This window comes from Artemia franciscana, chromosome 14, assembly GCF_032884065.1.
Source record: "Artemia franciscana chromosome 14, ASM3288406v1, whole genome shotgun sequence".
Classification (NCBI taxonomy): domain Eukaryota; kingdom Metazoa; phylum Arthropoda; class Branchiopoda; order Anostraca; family Artemiidae; genus Artemia; species Artemia franciscana.
The window spans coordinates 4,300,886-4,321,174 of record NC_088876.1 but is presented as its reverse complement, the minus strand read 5'-3'; the positions used below and the strand labels follow the sequence as shown (position 1 = coordinate 4,321,174).

The window sequence follows — 20,289 nt, the reverse complement described above, 5'->3', positions numbered from 1 at the left end:
TAAGAGCTTTGAGACACGATATCCTTCTAAATATCAAATTTCATTGAGATCCGATCACCCGTTCGTAAGTTAAAAATACCTCATTTTGTCAAATTTTTCAGAACTAACCCCCCCCCCCCCCAATACCCCAAAGAGAGCAGATCCGTTCCAGTTATGTCAATCATGTATCTAGGACTTGTGCTTATTTTTCCCACCAAGTTTCATCCCGATCCCTCCACTCTAAGTGTTTTCCAAGTTTTAGGTTTCCCCCTCCCAGCTTCCCCCCCCCAATGTCACCAGATCCGGTTGGGATTTAATATAAGAGCTCCGAGACACAATATCCTTCTAATTATCAAATTTCATTGAGATCCGATCACCTGTTCGTAAGTTAAAATTACCTGGCTTTTTTCTAATTTACCCCAAACTACCCCAAAGAGAGCGGATCCGTTCCGGTTATGTCAATCATGTTTCTAGGACTTGTGCTTATTTTTCCCACCAAGTTTCATCCCGATCCCTCCACTCTAAGTGTTTTCCAAGATCTTAGGTTTCCCCCTCCCATATCCCCCCCAATGTCACCAGATCCGGTCGGGATTTAAATAACAGCTCTGACACACGATATCCTTCCAAACATCAAATTTTATTAGCATCTGATCAACCGTTTGTAAGTTAAAAATATTTCAATTTTCTATTTTTCCGAATTAACGGGTCCCCCACTCCCTCCCAGATGGTCAAATCGGAAAAACGACTATTTCTAATTTAATCTGGTCCGATCCCTGATACGCCTGCCAAATTTCATCGTCCTAGCTTACCTGGAAGTGCCTAAAGTAGCAAAACCGGGACCGACAGAATTTGCGATTGCATATGTCACTTGGTTAATACCAAGTGCCATAAAAACGTTCAGAAATTAAATAAAAAAAAGAAGTTTTTTCAATGGAAAGTAAGGAGCGGCATTAAAACTTAAAACGAACAGAAATTACTTCGTATATGAAAGGGGCTGCTTCCTCATCAACACCTCGCTCTTTACGCTAAAGTTTTTTACTGTTTTAAAAAGTAGAGTTAAGACAAAGAGTCAAACTTTAGCGTAAAGAGCGGGGCGTTGATGAGGAAGCAGTCCTTTTCATATACGAAGTAATTTCTGTTCGTTTTAAGCTTTAATGTCACTCCTTACTTTCCGTTAAAAAAACTTATTTTTTATTTAATTTCATTAAGATTGTGTGCACCAACATCAATAAAAATTCATACTGTGATTTTTTTATTTTTATTTTTAAACAAGAAAAAGAAATATCTTCAAAAATTATAGTTTTCAGATAGGCTACGAATACACCTAAGAAAGGCTCAAGTTGGAAAATGTTTTTATTTTCAAGTCCCTCGTCAGAGTCGCTTCCAGGCGGAGTGAGGTGTGCTACCCGATTTGGATTCCCCTCCACCCATTTTTTTTCATATATATATATATATATATATATATATATATATATATATATATATATATATATATATATATATATATATATATATATATATATATATATATATATATTTATATATATATATATATATATATATATATATATATATATATATATATATGTATATATATATATATATATATATATATATATATATATATATATATATATATATATATATATATATATATATATATATGTATAACAAATTACTACTTTTTGTAAATCTTTTTTAGTGCGCCCCCCCTCCCCTATGAAAATACTGGATACAGTTCTAACATTTGTACTTTACCAGAGAAACACAAAATTAATCATCTTATTAGCCATTCATGAATATCAGAGACAATCAGGAGGGAAAATCAAGAAATTATCATAAAAACACCAGGAGTTAACAAGTTGCAACAGGCCCTAATTTACCTGACTTGGATAAGGTCATTCAAGGTCTCAAGATGATTTCCTGGGGAAGACATACCAAATAGAGATCGATGTAGGTCATCCCTCTCACTATGTTGGGGTTCAGAACTTGTTGTCTTTGCAAGCTGGTCATCCGGCTCAAGCATAACCCTTAATGTTGCTTCTTCTTTTTCATAGCTCTTCAAGCGACTTTGCAGTAATGACACTAGTTGATCTAAAATAATTCAAATGGACTTCAGGAATCAAATTACATCTTTGATATTTATCGTTTACGTTTCTTTGCTTTTAAACGACGCCGTTGTGGTATTTTCACCCTTCAATGCTACCTATTTTTGAAACTAGATTATTTTGAAAAAAGGACATTTTTTCTTATCTGTAAAATTAAATATATTGCTTTTTTACTTTATGCTAAGTCTGATTTTTTCCTTCTTTTTTTAGTAAGTAAAACCTTAATATATAAGTAAAAGAAAGGGATTTAAATAAATTATTAAAATGTAATTTCAATACCAAATCTGGAGACATTTAGCAATAGAAAGAAAACGACGAAAAAAAAAAAATCAAGACACCAACATAAAAAATGTTTTCTTAATTAATACCAATAATATCATGATTGAAACTTGCTCTTGGTGTTTTGTTTACTACTCAGTGTAATCTTACTAAAGCCAATATTCCCATCTTATACAGCTAAGAACATTCTAGCTAAGCTTATGTGTCCATAAGGGGATATCCTCCTGATGTCCTTAAAGGTATTTTATGCCCCTTTCTGTAATAAATGTGCAAAGATCATATATTCTTATATAATAAATTTCACAAGTTTAAATTACCAATGACACTAAATAAAATATTTTGCCCCATTTAAGGTCTACTCACATCAAAAACTCCCAATTATCAGAGATTTGCTTTTGGTTGTTTTATACTTATAAGGACAGCGTTGTCACTACTGACACGCTAAAATATGAAAATGAATAAACGACCCTAATCAGTTACTTGGCAAAACTAATTAAAAAGTTTACTAAAAACTAAATAATCTAAACTGAATAGATCAAATAACAGATACTTGACAACGCTTTTCTTTCGAATTAATTAAAGACTGACATACAAGAGAAGATAAAGAGGAAATTAGTAGAGACAGTGAACAACAAGTTGAATGAAACCTAGGCGGATATTTCCGCTATAAATGCAACAGTAGGCAACTGGGAAATACAATATAAACACATGAAAAGAAAGCAAACTTACTAAAAGAAGATCTTATTGCAATTTTAAAACTAAAATCATAAAATCAATGTTGAAAGTTTCAGCTCTCTCACATGAAATAGGTTCAGCCAAGACTCAGTGAGCCTTTACTATACTGCATTTTGCTGATGATGGATGTTGAACGAAAAAAGAAAAAAAAAAAAAAAAAAAATCCACTTAGATTGTTCACCTAAAATATTCTCGCTATCCTTTCTTGTTTGTATGATGGAAAGATAAAGTGGTCTTAGTCAGTATTTATCAATCTGTAGATTTCCAAAGACAGAAAGAAAATTTTTCATATTTGACTCCCACAGGAAGGTAAAGGGAAATACCATTTAATGGAAGGTAAAAGGTAGCGAGAGGCTACATTCTTAGGCTATTTGGTGCCATGTGCTTTTACCTTATTTTTGTTGATTGTACGCTTCATGTTTCTTTTTAATTTGACATTCCATGCTACCGAAAACTGCAGAAGTGCATTTTCATTAAAAATTAAATTATAAATTTTAACTATTCTTTTTTGTATATACATAATTATGCAAGTTTCCACCAAGGCGATGAAGAAACCATGGCACCGCATGAATGTCGCAAATACACAAGATGACACGGACCATTGATCAACATGAGAAAAAGTTCGTTTTTATGGCACTTGGTATTAACCAAGTGACACATAGCAATCGCCAATTCTGTCGGTCTGTCGGTCCCGGTTTTGCTACTTTAGGCACTTCCAGGTAAGCTAGGACGATGAAAGTTGGCAGGCGTATCAGGGACATGACCAGCTTAAATTAAAAATAGTCGTTTTCCCAATTTGACCATCTGGGGGGGGGGGGGGGGAGTGGGGGCCCGGTTAATTCGTAAAAAATACAAAAAAATGAAGTATTTTTATCTTATGAGCGGGTGATGGGATCTTAATGAAATTTGATGTTTGGAATGATATTGTGTCTCAGAGCTCTTATTTTAAATCCCGACCGGATTTGATGATATTGGGGGGACTTCGAGGGGGGAAACCTAAAATCTTGGAAAACACTTAGAGTGGAGGGATTGGGATAAAACTTGATGGAAAAAATAAGCACAAGTCCCAGATACATGATTGACATAATCGGAACAGATCCGCTCTCTTTGGGGTAATTGGGGGGGGGGGGGTAATTCTGAAAAATTAGGAAAAATAAGGTATTTTTAACTTACGAACGCGTGATCGGATCTCAATGAAATTTGATATTTAGAAGGATATCGTGTCTTAGAGCTCTTATTTTAAAGCTTGACCGGATCTGGTAACATTGGGGGGGGGGTTGGGAGGGCGAAACCTAAAACTTGGAAAACACTTAGAGTGGAGGGATCGGGATGATACTTGGTGGGAAAAAATAAAAACAAGTCTTAGATACATGATTGACATAAACGGAACGGATCCGCTCTCTTTGGGGTAGTTGGGGGGGGGGGGGTTATTTCTGAAAAATTAGAAAAAATGAGGTATTTTTAACTTACGAACGAGTGATCGGATCTCAATGAAATTTGATATTTAGAAGGATATCGTGGGTCAGAGCTCTTATTTCAAACCCGACCGGATCTGGCGACATTGTGGGGGAGTTGGGAGGGGGAAACCTAAAACTTGGAAAACACTTAGAGTGGAGGGATCGGGATGAAACTTTGTGGGGAAAATAAGCCCTGGATACATGATTGACATAAACGGAACGGATCCGCTCTCTTTGGGATAATTGGGGGAGGGGTTAATTCTGAAAAATGAGGTATTTTTAACTTACGAACGGGTGATCGGATCTCAATGAAATTTGATATTTAGAAGGATATCGTGTCTCAAAGCAATTATTTTAAATCCTGACCTGATTTGGTGATATTGGGGGAAGTTTTGGGGTGGGGGAACCTAAAATCATGGAAAACGCTTAGATTGGAGGGATCGGGATGAAACTTGGTTGGAAAAATAATCAGAAGTCTTACATACGTGATTTACATAATTGGAACGGATCTGCTCTATTGGGGGGGGGGGGTTAATTCTGAAAAATAAGAAAAAATGACGTATTTTTAACTTACGAAGGAGTGATCGGATCTTCATGAAACTTCATATTTAGAAGGACCTCATAACTCAGATCTCTTATTTTAAATTTTAACCGGATCAAGCGTAATTGGGGGGGGGGGAGTTGGGGGGACCGGAAATCTTAGAAAATACTTAAAGCGGTGATATCAGGATGAAACTGAATGGGAAGAATAGAAACCTGTCTAAGATACGTGACTGACATAACCGGACCGGATCTGCTCTCTTTGGTGGAATTGGGGGGGGGGAGGTAATTTTGAAAATTGAGGTATTTGTAACTTACAAAAGGGTTAAAGAAATTTGAAATTTAAAAGGATCTTGTGCTTTAAAGTTCTAATTTTAAATTCCGACCAGATCCTGTGATATTGGGGGGAGTTGGAGGAGGAAACCGGAATTTTTGGAAAACGTGAAAATTGGGGTATTTTCATCTTACGAATAGATGATCGGATCTTAGTGAAATTTGATTTTTAGAAGGAATTCATGTCTCAGAGCTCTTATTTCAAATCCCGACCAGATCTTTTAACATTGGGGGGAGTTGGAGGGGGAAATCTTGGAAAAACACTTGGAGTGGAGGAATCGGGATGAAGCTTGGTGGATAGAATAAACAAATGTCCTTGATACGTGATCGACAGAATCGTACTGGATTCGCTCTCTTTGGGGGAGTTGGGGGGAGGGGTTCAGTGATTTGGCGAGTTTGGTGCTTCTGGACGTGCTAGGACGATGAAAATTGGTAGGCGTGTCAGGGAGCTGCACAATTTGACTTGATAAAGTCGTTTTCCCAGATTCGACCATCTGGGGGGCTAAAGGGAGAGGAAAAATTAGAAAAAATTGGGCATTTATAACTTACGAGTGGGTGATCAGATCTTAATGAATTTTGATATTTAGAAGGATATCGTGACTCAGAGCTCTTATTTTAAATCCTGACCGGCATTAAGCGTCTTATTTTCCTTTTTAAATCAATCTATTGATTCATAGAATTTTGTTAGAGCTCATACCATATGATCTCTTGGCTCTTAGCTCTTCTCGCCTCGTCACAAGTGCCATATGAGCTCTTAGCTCTTGTTTAAGTAGGATATCTAATCTGACGTTTTTATTATTTCCATTCCTATAGGTTGCAACCCTGCATTCACGCTATTACTTACTTTCCATGTAACTTTATGGTAATACTACCAATTCATTTTTTATAGTCATAGTAAATTAAAGGATATAGTAAATATCTAAAATAGTGTATATTTTGGAGGTTTTGAGCATTTTTCGCTTGCGATTCCGCGCCAGCGTCGCCATTTGTTTTCGTCTCACTTTGAAATGGTGACACCAATTGAGCGATCGTAATTAAAGTGAACTGAAGTCTACAGAAAATGTTTACAATATTGTGTGCATTTGTCATTACGCGGCTATTTTTACGTTTCGGCAATTTCCAACGGCTATGCAACTCTGCCGGAATATTGGTGGTTTCATCAGATTTTATAGCGATGACACCAATTGGTCAACACAATTTGTGCTTTGTTTGTTGTCTTGTCTACGGTACTTTTTTCTCTTGTATGGTTTTTTCTTTGTCTTTTTCTTTAGATGATTAACTATTTTGTTTTCTTCCCATTGATAAAGGCTACCGGACGCGGAATTAAAATATTTGCAATTTTGTTTATCAAACAATGTTTTGTTGTTGCTTTTGTTTTCAGTAAGTCTCTCAATGCTATTTCTCTAAATTTTACCTGTTTTCCTCCATTTGTGTTTGTGGTGTTCTTTGTCATTTTCTTTAGATGATTAACTATTTTTTTTTCCCGTTGATAAAGGTTCCTGAATATGGAGTTAAAATGTTTGGACCTTTTTTTTATTAACTTACGTTTTTTGTTGATTTTGTTTTTAGTACGTTTGTCACTTTTTTTTTTATTTTTTTTTTTTTTAAATTAAACCCGTTTTCTTCACTTAAACTTTTTATTCAATTTGTATCGAGTTATACTTGTGGTATTATACAATTTTTTGTATTATAATACAGAACAAATTTGTGAATTTTTCAGTACAAGGCTAATCTATGAAAGAAAGAACAAGAAATTTACCTTTTTTCTCGGCAAATTTCTTGTCAGAAACAGGATCTTTATCTTTCCCACTGACTAACGAAACATCTATTTTGGCTTTTCTCAACCTGGACAAAACTTCTAAAACCTCCAACCTCTGTTGAACATCACTCTTCTTATTTTTTACTTCCAGAAGAATCAAATCAGCTTCCCTTTTCGTTTCCTCTTCATTCTTTTCCTTTAATAATTGTTTTTCTTCTTCTTTTAACTTCTTATCTATTTCATCTTCTTTCTGCTTCCAACATTTTTGATGATAAATTCTATTTTCTTCAATCTCTTCGGCTCTTTTCTTTTTCCATTTGCGCTTTTTAATTGCTTTTCTTGCTTTCTCTTTATATTGAACATTTTTAATGTTTATATTTGCCAAGCTATCACTAAGATTAGCTTTCAACGATTCAATTTCAGGAATTAATTCACTCCATTCATTTTGTAATATAGAAGCTCTCAATTTATTCAGTTTCATTCTCAAATTTCTAATTTGGTATTCAACTAATTTACAGTCATTGGAAAAACTAGTTACTGACTTTTTTATAGGTGCTATTTTCAAAATTCGATTATCCAAAATATTCTGCAGGCTTTTCCTCGTTGTAACTAACCTATCCCACCCATACAATGAATTAATATCAAATTTAGGTTTTTCATAGCACTGATGTGTTTGGGTATTTAATGGATGACTTGGTACTTTTTGCGTAGCCCAGGGTTGCCCAGTTTGTCTTTCCATCCAGGGTTTCATCATCTGCATTTCACCACTAAACCTACTAGGTCCCTGAGCTACGCCCTGATCACAAAGCCATCTATTGTCAATTATATTACACTGAGAATTAGCAAAAACGGTTTGGAATGGATGTTGCATTATGCCAAATGTGGTTCAGCAGCTGCAATAGACAACAGTGCTATCTGATATTCCTCGATTTCTTCTAAATCCTTTTCAGCGTCTAAAGAATTATGCAAGTCAGTAACAGCTGAGTTTAGTCGCCTGACTGAGTCAGGAATCATCTGAAGGCACTCTTGTATAATTTCTTCTTGTTTTCTCAAAACATGCTCATCTTCTCCTATACATAAAAAACATTAAATTAATTTAACACATAAATAAAGAGATATTCAAAAATTTGTGCAGTCATAAAAAAAGTGGGGCAGCAAACTAGCAATGCTACTTGAGAGTTTTCAAATTTGTTGGCATATTTTGTTTGACAATACCATTTTTACATAAAAAAATACTTTTGCTCAAAGAAAAGCTGTCAAAACACAAGTTGTGCAGCGAAAGTGTTGGAAACTTTGGAATTCTATCAAATTCTACTACTGGCAGCTTCGGAACTTTTTCCATACCTGGATTTATGCTTCAAACGACGAGTACTTCAAAAATCGCTGAAATTCAATTATTAGTCACCCATTTTTCGGGGAACAAAGGAATCGATTGTTTTTTCGATTTTACGTAAATTTAAAATTTGCGTCTAAAATAGAAGGATATATTAGATTAATTGCAAAAAAGCTTGCGGGCAATAGCAACAAAAAATACACTCCACAGACAAAAGCCCAAGAAAAAAAAATACAATTTTAAATAGTACAAACGAAGAAAGATAAAACACAAGGGCCAACATTTTAACCAACAAACAACCATAATAGAATTCAATTCCTAAAAATTAATACAAACTATCCCCTCTAACACGAATGTTTAAACCCAAAAAAAAGAAACTTACACAATTATTTAATATCACATGCATTCCTCTCAGTCATCCACTCAATTAACCAGCATTCACTCCCAAACACGTCCAAAATTTTCATTCCACAACTCAGACAGCTCTTCACACTCAGATACAAAATTAAAGAGATTCTCATTCCCCACATAGGGCAAAAGCAGGGGTCGGCCGCCAGCCCAAACTTCCCAAAATTTTCCTTCTCACACTTAAATCAAACTATCCTCTCTTACCAACAACACATTCTCCAAGTCTACTCTATCTAACAAAAATTTTACATAAACCTCCTCTTGCCATCACTCTTTAGGTTGGGAATAAAACCTCAAAGACATGGATTGGTTCTAATGAGCTTGCCCATGATTCTTCGCCGAAACCTATACAACCAATCTCCATATGAAGTTGCTCTTGAAAAAAGGAATACATTGACGTTTTATTGTGTAGGTGGAATTAAATTTTTATCCATAGGTGGAATTAAACGCTCATTCACATTGATATTTTACTAATACCGAGACTAGGCCCGGGCCTAGGGGACGACCCCATAAGGTCATATACACATGACCTTTACTTTGAAAAGGTTGAAGGTAACCTTTACTTTGACTAATTTGTAAAATATTTCAAAGGAATTAAATTTTTTTTTCTACATATTATAAGTGCAAATTTTTATTCTGTCATCCGTCTACAGTTCTGAGAGGCCATAATTTACTCTAACACAGATTGAAAAACAAATAAATTTTGCAAAGGGTTGTCCAGAGCCTTTTTTCATTGGGGAGGGGGGGGCAAACTTCAGAGAATTTACGGAATCACTATCTGGTTGCTCGAATTTTCTGCAGAATTCATAAATTTTCTGCCGAAATTTTCACCTTCGGCGAAAATTTTATCGAATACAAAAAAGTTGGGGGCCATGAGCCCTTCACCGCCTATCCCACCCCTCGGGACGCTCCTGTTTATGCACATTATTGAATATAAGGTGGGATATAACACTTCTTGACTACCAAGGTCTTTCGTAGGCCATGCAATGTGTTACTACTGCTGGGTTCAAACCCAGGGTCCCCTATTATCAAACTGAGATTAAACCCACTACGCAGCCACAGGATATCTTATCCACTGACTGAATTACGTTTTTAAGCTTCTTTTGCACTTTAACTTTAGTTTAAAAAAAAATGCTGAACATGTTTTTTTCACAAACATGCCGAAACAGGGAATTTGCTTTTTTTTTTTTTTAACGTACCAAGGACAGTGAAAATACACCCTGATTGTTTCAGTTGGTTGAGTAGAAACTTGCAATACCAATAGATTTGAAAAAAAAGGAAATTAATTTTCACCAGAAAGACCTCCGTAGGAAGTAAATGCCTCCTTGGGCATTTAGCTCATGCTAATACCAATAACTATTATATGAATTATATACCAATAATTTATTATACCAATTACATCATAATATCAGTACAAATAACTATTGGTAGTAGTCTGAGCAAAATTAAAAGGGTGAAAAGTAAGGGTAAAAAATCCGAAAATAAGCTGAAACACGTGGTAAAAAGCAGTCTAAGAAGTTGTAGCTTCTATTTGAAGGCGTGATTGTCTTTGAGTAATAGTGAATTGTTAATCTAAAAGAGAGATTTTAATCTAAGTGGATTTAAAAAAGAATGTAAGTGGTATTCTAGTTTGATGAAATGATAAACGTGAAACTAAGGAACCCAACCTTTTTTTTCTGGTGCAGATTGCAGCTAAAACCTCGTCACCAAATCAAACCTTTACCTGTTTCAGGTCTTTTTAGATTTTAAATAAAAGAACACTTTTGTTTGAAAAAATACACAAAATACACCAGAATATTTAATTGGTATATTTGAGAGTGATTAGCATGAATATGAGACACGGACTTGGTTATCACAGTTCCCTGTTCTAGTTCCCTTTTTAAGAGTCAAATTGAACGGGGCAGTCCCCCCCCCTGTCTTATTTTCCATAAAAGCATACGATAAATATTTTGAGATAGCCAATTGTTCAAAAATCGTCCAAAGATCATATAATAAGGTCTTTGGGGTGGAGAGAATCCTCTAGAGTCTGGGGGTAAGAGTTGTAAGTTATGCCCTAGGAGCAAATCAGGTTTTTATGGAAGGGGCGGTCGTGTGAACTTTAGAAGAGGCTCATTTAATTTGAAATGTATAGTTCTACTTTCCTTTTAAGATTCAAACATGACGGAGAGCAGCTTTCCCCCTCCCTGACATCTTTTATTTCACGAAACAGGTTCAACTGAAATTGTGAAACAACCATTTTATTGCCAATAGTCCAAAGATCATATAGCAATGTCTTTAGGGTGGCCACAATCCCCCAGAGCCCATAGTGCAAGGGTTGTAAGTTATGCCCCGGGGCTTATAAGGTTTTTTGGTAACGGCTTGTCGTAAAAGCTTCGGATCGGACGGTGCTCATTTGATTGAAAGTCTGAAGTTCTAGTGCCCTTTTTAATAGTCAAAAATGAATGGAAGCAATCAGCCCCACCCAAGCCTATCATTCTATTTATTCATTCTATTGAGATCTATTTTGTTCAGCCTTTTTGAAAGGTCCAGTAATTATGTTTTGGGGATGTCAACCTGTCTAAAATCCTCAGGACAAGGGCTGTAAATTACCATTTTGTTACCAATAGTCCAAAGATCTAATAAGATCAAAGTTCTCAAAAGATCAAGTAATGTCTTTAGGGTGGACACAATCCCCCAGAGCCCATGGGCTAGGGTTGTAAGTTATGCCCAGGGGCATATAAGGTTGTTTGGTAAAGGGTTGTCGTATAACCTTTAGATCGGACGGAGCTCATTTGATTGGAAGTCTGAAGTTCTATTGCCCTTTTTAATAGTCAAAAATGAATGGAGGCAATCAGCCCCACCAAGCTTATCATTCCCCAAGATATATTCGACCGAGATTTTAAGAGATCCATTTTGTTCAGCCTTTTTGAAAGGTCCAGTAATTATGTTTTGGGGATGTCAACCTGTCTAAAATCCTCAGGACAAGGGCTGTAAATTACCATTTTGTTACCAATAGTCCAAAGATCTAATAAGATCAAAGTTCTCAAAAGATCAAGTAATGTCTTTAGGGTGGACACAATCCCCCAGAGCCCATGGGCTAGGGTTGTAAGTTATGCCCAGGGGCATATAAGGTTGTTTGGTAAAGGGTTGTCGTATAACCTTTAGATCGGACGGAGCTCATTTGATTGGAAGTCTGAAGTTCTATTGCCCTTTTTAATAGTCAAAAATGAATGGAGGCAATCAGCCTCACCCAAGCCTTTCATTCCCCAAGATATATTCGACCGAGATTTTAAGAGATCTATTTTGTTCGGCTTTTTTAAAAGGTCCAGTAATTATGTTTTGGGGATGTTAACCTGTCTAAAGTCCTCAGGACAAGGGCTGTAAGTTACCATTTTGTTACCAATAGTGCAAAGATCTAATAAGATCAAAGATCTCAAAAGATCAAGTAATGTCTTTAGGGTGGACACAATCCCCCAGAGCCCATGGGCTAGGGTTGTAAGTTATGCCCAGGGGCATATAAGGTTGTTTGGTAAAGGGTTGTCGTATAACCTTTGGATCGGACGGAGCTCATTTGATTGGAAGTCTGAAGTTCTATTGCCCTTTTTAATAGTCAAAAATGAATGGAGGCAATCAGCCTCACCCAAGCCTTTCATTCCCCAAGATATATTCGACCGAGATTTTAAGAGATCTTTTTTGTTCGTTTTTTTTGAAAGGTCCAGTAATTATGTCTTTGGGGATGTCAACCTGCCTAAAGTCCTCAGGACAAGGGCTGTAAGTTGTTCAATTTGTTCATTGTTTGCACATAGTATGTTATTGAGAAAGGTTTGCATGTTTGAACTTTACTTTCCAAGAAGACGAAGGGCATTCAGGTGAGCCTTTCAGAGAATGTTTTAAACTTAGTAAAAAACGCACTATGTGTATAAGGATTGTCAAATGGAATAACTGAGTCTATTAATTTGGAAATTTCCAGAACTGATAAGGGAGATGATAAAAAGGGCAATCTTTGGATGCTACCAATACTACTACGACTACCACCACTAATACTACCAAACCAATCTATTTACACCATTGAGGGGAAATTCGAGCTAAATCAAAAGACGCTACGTGCAAGCAAATTGTCAAAATAGCGTAACTCAAGAACGAATTTGGGTATTAAGTTGGAACTTTCAGAGAATCCTTAAGGGAGAATATCATCTCACCAAAAGGCAATAAGCACACTACTGCTGATACTACTGCATTTACAACTACTAGTACATCTATTGATACTACTTATAAGGCTAAGAGCACTGAGAGGAAAATTTGATCACATACATGTTATCAAAAGGACAAATCAGCAATATTATAGCAAGCAGCGGCTAATTGTATTAAGTCGGAACCTCTAGGAGTTGATGAGAGGAATGTTCTGCTGATCAAAAGGTTAATACAAAATGTTAATACTATTACTAGTAATATAAATACAAGTACTTTGACTACTGTTACAACTATGCCTAGGGGTATGAAGGTGAATTGAATCACAACAAAACAACTGTATGCAGGTTGTCAAATGGGTGTGACAGCAATATATTAGGAACAGTTTAGTATATGAAGCTAAAACTAACTGGGCTTGTTGTGAGGGATGTTGAACTAACCAAAAGAAAATATTTTCAAGCTAATACTACTGCTTCTACTCACAATACTACTGTCACTGTTATTACTATTGCTGCCACTAAAGCTTGGGCTACTACAATTAATCCTACTGCTAATGCTACTTCTACTGTTATTAAAGCTAAGGATATTAAGGTGAAAATTTTGGGATGTATAGTAAGTAAATGGAACTCAATCAAAACACACGCCCACACAGGTTGTCAAGCGGACGCACTAGAAAACCTTTAAGAACGGTTAATGGCATTAAGCTGAAACTTTCATCGTGTGTTGAAGGGGATGTTGAAGAAACCAAAGATGTTATGTGCATACTTCCACTAATGCCGCTACAACTATTGCTACTCTGCAATCTAAGGGTATTAAGGTGAAGCTTTTAAGAAACATTTAGGCGGATGTTGAACTAAATCAAAACAAACTATGAGCATGTGGGGTTTCAAAAAGTTGACACAGCTATATCTGAATAGCAAATTATATTCTTAAGTTAGAGCTTTATTTTGGGGGATTTTGACACAGCCAGAAGGAACTATGGGTATATTTTTAATGCTATTTATACTATATACTTTTATACTAGATCATTGAGACTTAAGGACAACTGCACAACTAAACTACCTCCAAAGCGCTTTGCTTGCCTAACAGAGTTAACTAGACCAGTAATAGTTGATCCATCAAAACCCTTGTCAATCCATATAATTCTTTGACATTCCTTCTGTACGACCTAAGCACTGATGAGTGAACCGGGCGGCAGGGCACTTACCACCGCTGCTGGTGTTTATGAAAGATAATAATTCTACCCTCTCGGTGTTTAAGTGTTTTAGTGGAAGTTTTTTTTTTGTGTTTTGGTGGAACTTTAGTGGAGATGTTTTAGTGGAGCTCAAAATGAATAGCATTCTATGAAGTCAAATTTTTTAGAAAAACAGAGAGAACAATTGGTACTATTAAAAAGGTTGAGAAAACTAGCGTCAGTTTAAAAATACTAAATAGTACACAGTTCGATATATAAAAAAAATACTCTACTTCTTTTCTCAAGGAATATGGCAAAGGTAAACCTGTCAAAAATCAGTGACTTACAGTTTCATTTTGACTGTGGCACTTGGTCAACTCTCTATTGGCTGTAATTAACATTTCAATACCCAAATTATCTAACTCAAGGTCTTTCTTGGACCCATTAAAAAATACACATGTTCCAGTAAGATACTCTTTTTTGGTTTCATTGTTTTGGTGGAACTTTAGTGGAGATGTCTTAGTGGAACTCAAAATGAATAGAAAGAACAATTGGTACTATTAAAAAGGTTGAGAAAACTAGCGTCAGTTTAAAAATATTAAATAGTACACAGTTCGACATAAAAAAAAAACTTACTGCTTTTCTCAAGGAATATGGCAAAGGTAAACCTGTTGAAAATCGGTGACTTATTTTAAGTCATTTACAGTTTCATTTTGAAACTGTTACTTGGACCCATTATAAAAATACACACTTGTTTTAGTGAAATACTATTTTTTTTGTTTCAGTGTTTTAGTGGAAGTTTAGAAAACGTTTTAGTAAAAGTCAAAATAAATAACATTCTAGGAAGTCACATTTTTCGAAAAAGAGAAAAGAAAATTGGTACTACTAGAAGGGTTGAGAGAATTAGCGTCAGTTTAAAAATATTAAATACTAAACAGTTCGATATTAAAAAAAAATACTCTACTTCTTTTTCCAAGGAATATGTCAAAGATGAACCTGTTAGAAATCAAGATATTCCTAGTGACTTACAGTTGCATTTTGAATATGGCACTTGGTAATCTGTCAGATGGTTGTAATCTCCACTTCAATACCAAAACAAGAGCCAAGAACTCATAGGGCGCTTGTGACGAGATCGGAAGATACAAGACCCAAGGCCTTCTTCCCACCAAGTTTCATTACGATCTCTCCACTCTAAGCGTTTCCCAAGATTTCTGGTTTCCCCCTTCCACCCCCCCCCCCAACGTCACCGCATCCAGTCGAAATTTAAAACAAAAGCTCTGAGACACGAGGTCCTTCTAAATATTAAATTTCATTAAGATCCGATAACCAGTTCAAAGGTTAACAAGAGCTAAGAGCTCATATGGCACTTGTGACAAGAGCCATATGGCTCTTGTCCAAGAGCTCACATGGCATGAGCTCTAGCAAAATTTTAAGAATCAATAGATTGATTTAAAAGGTAAATCAGAGGCTTAATGCCCGTCGGGATTTTAAACGAGAGCTCTGAGACACGAGGTCTTTCTAAATATCAAAATTCATTAAGATCTGATCACCCACTCGTAAGTTTAAATGCCTTATTTTTTCTGATTCTCCCTCTCCCTTCAGCCCCCCAGATGGTCTAATCGGGGAAAAAGACTTTATCAAATAATTTGTGCAGGTCCCTGACACGCCTACCAATGTTCATTGTCCTAGAACGTCCAGAAGTACCTAACTCGCCAAAGCACTGGAAATCCCCCAATTCCCCCAAAGAGAGTAGATCCGTTCCAATTATGTCAGTCACATATCTAGAACTTCTGCTTATTCTTCCCATGAAGTTTCATTCCGATCTCTCCATTCCAAGATTTCTGGTTTTGAAGATTCCGGTTTCCCCCTCCAAACCCCTGTGTCCCCGGATCCGATTCGAATTGAAAATGGAGCATCTGAGACATAAGATCGATCTATCTATATATCAAGTTTCATTAAGATCGGATCACCCGTTCGTAAGTTACAAATACCTCATTTTTTCTAATTTTTCCGAATTATCCAGCCCCCCCCCCCCCCCCCGACCCCCCACAGAGTGGATCCGGTCCGGTTATGTTAGTCACCTATCTTGCACTTGTGCTTATCCTTCTCACCAAGTTTCATCGTGATCTCTCCACTCTAAGAGTTTTCCAAGATTTCCGGTTCCCCCAAACTCCCCCCAATGACACTGGGTCCGGTCGAGATTTAAAATGAGAGATCTGAGTTACGAGGTCCTTCTAAATATAAAATTTAATTAAGATCCGATCACTCCTTCGTAAGTTAAAAATGCCTCATTTTTTTTCAAATTCTTCAGAATTACCCCCTCCCCAGCAACTCCCCAAACATAGCAGATCCATTCCGGTTATGTCAATCACGTATCCTGAGCTTGTGCTTAATTTTCCCGCCAAGTTTCATCCCAATCCCTCCACTCTAAGCGTTTTTCAAGATTTTAGGTTTCCCCCTCCAGCTCCCCCCAATGTCACCAGATACGTCTGATTTAAAATAAGAACTCTGAGACACAATATTCTTCTAAATATCAAATTTCATTAAGATCCGATTACCCATTCGTAAGTTAAAAATACCTAATTTTTTTAGTTTTTCTGAATTAACCATCCCCCCACTTCCCACCGGATGGTCGAATCGGGAAAGAGACTATTTCTAATTCAATCTGGTCTGGTCCCTGATGTGCCTGCCAAATTTCAACGTCCTAGATTATCTGGAAGTGCCTAGAACTACCAAAACCAGGACAGACAGACAGACCAACAGAATTTGTGATCGCTATGTGTCACTTTGTACCATAAAAATACCTCATTTTTTATTTTTTCCAAATTAACCGTTCTTCCACTCCCTCACCCCCCCCCAGATGCTCGAATTGGGGAAGCGACTATTTATAATCTAATTTGGTCGGGGCCCTGATATGCCTGCCAACTTTCAGCATATTGATATACTGATCAAGTATCTAATTTTGGGTTTTCTTCATGTAAAAATCGGGATGGTCCAGCATTTAAACCTGATACCTCTTGCACCCTAAGCAAGAAACATACCCCTAGACCACAAGCCATACTTAAGAAGAACAATCATTTGTTTTATAGGCAAATAAAAATTCTTCTCAACTATCTTGTTTGCTCGCTCCCCCTCTCCCCAGATGGTCGAATTGGGGAGGGGACTATTTCTAATTTAATCTCGTCTGGTTCCTAATACGCCAGCCAACTTTCATTGTCCAAGCTTATCTGGAAGTGCCCAAACTAGCAAAAGCAGGACCGACAGACCAACAGAAATACGATTGCTATATGCCACTTGGTAAATACCGAGTGCAATAAAAACACATATGTTTTAGTGGAATGCTTTTTAGTCTTATCTAAACTATTTCGGCTTATTTATTGATGTGTTGTCCTGTATCTTAGCTTACATTTTCCCCTTTTTTTATTTATTTATAAATGCTAAGTCAGGTGACTGTTTTTACAAAGTGGGAAATAAATAACCAAATTCATTGAGTCATTATTGAATATGTAAAGATTTTATTATGCACAAAAATTCTTACATAATACATAAAAATGTATGCTGGCCTCATGCGGTATTGTGCAGCAGTGAGTTGTAGAAAGTAGTAGTATTACATACAACATTATAAGTAAATTATATATAAATATTACTATATTTAATATATAATTAATATCTCTTATAGAAAGCTTATGGTGCTGGTTGTATACTATTTGAGCTTAAGCCTTAAAAATAAAACACATAGGTTTTTTTACTTTTCTTTTTTTTTCTGTCTGTTTTATAAGGTAGGCTATAAAAAAAAACCTTTCATTAGTTTTTTATGTACAGGTTTGCAACAATTAAGCATAAACCTAAATTAATTCTTTTGCTACTAAGATATTTTTATGTCTTTTTGCCTTTGAATTTATTTTCCCTTCCTATTTCTGCTTTTATAATGCATGTCAAATCACTCATTCTTTATTTACTTATCTCAAAGCAACTGAACAGCATTTAAAAAAGCAGGATATATTTGTTTTTTTTTTATTATTTTTTCTCTAATTCTCCTTAATAAAATATAAGAAATTGCTCTTTTTTAAATCTATTAATTTTGCTGATATGATACCAATGAACTTAAAATTAAAAAGTAGAATATCTTGGTCCTTATGTTGTTTGATTTTGTTTTCCTTATTCGAAAATGTGAAATTAATTAATTTTTTTTATTTGCTTATCTTGTATATCTATCTTATGCTTATCTTATGTATCTATTAAGCTTAAACATAAAATTGCCCTGTTATTATCTTTTTTTTCAGGCTTTCTTTCCATCTTTCTACTTTTGAGTTTTTTTTCTTTAATGATACATGCTTAAGATTTTTATCTAGTTATTTTTTGTGCTCATTTTATTGCAGTTGAACTTAAACTTTAAAAGTAAAATACCTTGACACCTGACTTTTTTGCACCTGACATTTTTATTTTTACTTCTCCTTTTTATGGTATATATATATATATATATATATATATATATATATATATATATATATATATATATATATATATATATATATATATATATATATATATATATATATGTATACATATATATATATGTATACATATATAAGGATATATATATATATATATATATATATATATATATATATATATATATATATATATATATATATATATTATATATATATATATATATATTATTTGGCTTAACATATAGTAATTGAGCTAAAACTCAAAAATTAGAATACCTGCATCTTTTTGCTTTTGAAGCCTTTCTTTCTCCTTTTCTAGTTCTTTTTCGTAAGATATTTTTTCTTTTGTGATTCTTTTGACAACACCAGTCTTGATTTTGAGATTTTTTATTCTAGGATCTGAAATATCACTTGTCATTTCAAATATCTATGACACCTAAACAAAAGAAAAAGAAACTTTAAGTTAAACAAAAAAAAAAAAAAACTATATACAAGTAACTGAAAGTCAACCAAATACAGCATTACTCACCGCGAAATGTTCATTCATACCAAAAAAATTACAGTACCAAAAATCATATCAAATAGAAAAAAAATATTAAAGTTTGCATTTGGAAACACAGTTTAGAATCCTTGGATCTTTTCCATAAACATTTAAATAGTTCCGTTAAAAACATAAAATTTACTGTGGAGTTTGAAGAAATGAACAAACTACCTTTTCTTGATATCTTATTGATTAAAAAAGATTTTCATTTTCTCTTCTATATATATAGAAAGCCTGCATGCAGTGATAGGTATTTGAACTTTCACTTTTGCCACCCTATTTTGTTGAAACGAGGGGCACTGGTGGATAGATCTTTCAGAATTCGTTCCCCCTGAGTTTTTAGATTCTGAATTGTTGTATTTGAGGGGTATTTTATTTTGTAATAGTTACCCAATTAAATTTATTGAAAAAAATAATAAAAAAATAGACGCATTATACATAACAATAGGGTTATAAGAGTTTCACAGCTTCAAACAGTTCGTGGTAACAAACTGTAGTAAGGAGCGACCCAGCTCAATAGTAACCGAAACTCTAAAAAAATGAAATTTTGATACCAATAGTTACATCAAAAGAATCGCATTTTAATACTAATTTTAATTTTATAAATTTCATCAAGATCAGTTACACCCATCAAAAGTTACGAGCCTGAGAAAATTTGCCTTATTTTAAAAAATAGAGGGAAACACCCCCTAAAAGTCATACGATCTTAACGAAAATCACACCATCAGATTCAGCGTATCAGAGAACCCACTTGTAGAAGTTTCAAGCCCCTATCTACAAAAATGTGGAATTTCGCATTTTTTGCCAGAAGACAAATCACAGATGCGTGTTTTTTTTGTTTTTTTTTTCCAGGGGTGATCGTATCGACTCAATGGTCCTAGAATGTCGCGAAAGGGCTAATTCTAACGGAAATTAAAAGTTCTAGTGCCCTTTTTAAGTGACCGAATAAATTGGAGGGCACCTAGGCCCCCTCCCACGCTCACTTTTTCCCCAAAGTTACCGGATCAAAATTCTGAGATATC

At 35.1% G+C, this 20,289-nt stretch overlaps 2 protein-coding genes across 2 annotated transcripts in view; both read right to left on the bottom strand.

Annotated features, from left to right (window-relative positions):
* Positions 1-1,862: 1,862 nt before the first annotated feature.
* Positions 1,863-20,289, bottom strand: part of LOC136035211 (programmed cell death protein 7-like) — a gene marked incomplete at its 3' end in the record, with an annotated part of 31,762 nt that continues 13,335 nt past the window's right edge. Inside the window, 3 exon segments of the mRNA XM_065716823.1 lie at positions 1,863-2,073; positions 7,191-8,260; positions 19,003-19,162. Of these exon segments, the coding sequence (XP_065572895.1) occupies positions 1,863-2,073; positions 7,191-8,061 (1,082 nt within the window).
* LOC136035875 (tubulin-specific chaperone A-like) lies at positions 8,061-19,144 on the bottom strand. Its single transcript, XM_065717833.1, has 2 exons — positions 19,003-19,144; positions 8,061-8,260 (listed from the first exon to the last, which is right to left on the bottom strand). Exons 1-2 carry the CDS (start codon positions 19,142-19,144, stop codon positions 8,061-8,063), a joined length of 342 nt encoding a protein of 113 aa, XP_065573905.1.

What these genes read in the sequence shown, in the direction of transcription:
- LOC136035875 (XM_065717833.1), bottom strand. Translation starts at nt 19,144, where the DNA reads ATGACAAGTGATATTTCAGATCCTAGAATAAAAAATCTCAAAATCAAG. An exon ending in TCAAAAGCAAAAAGATGCAG is followed by an intron (nt 8,261 to 19,002) that starts GTATTCTAATTT and finishes TTTTATGTATAG; the next exon opens with GAGAAGATGAGCATGTTTTG.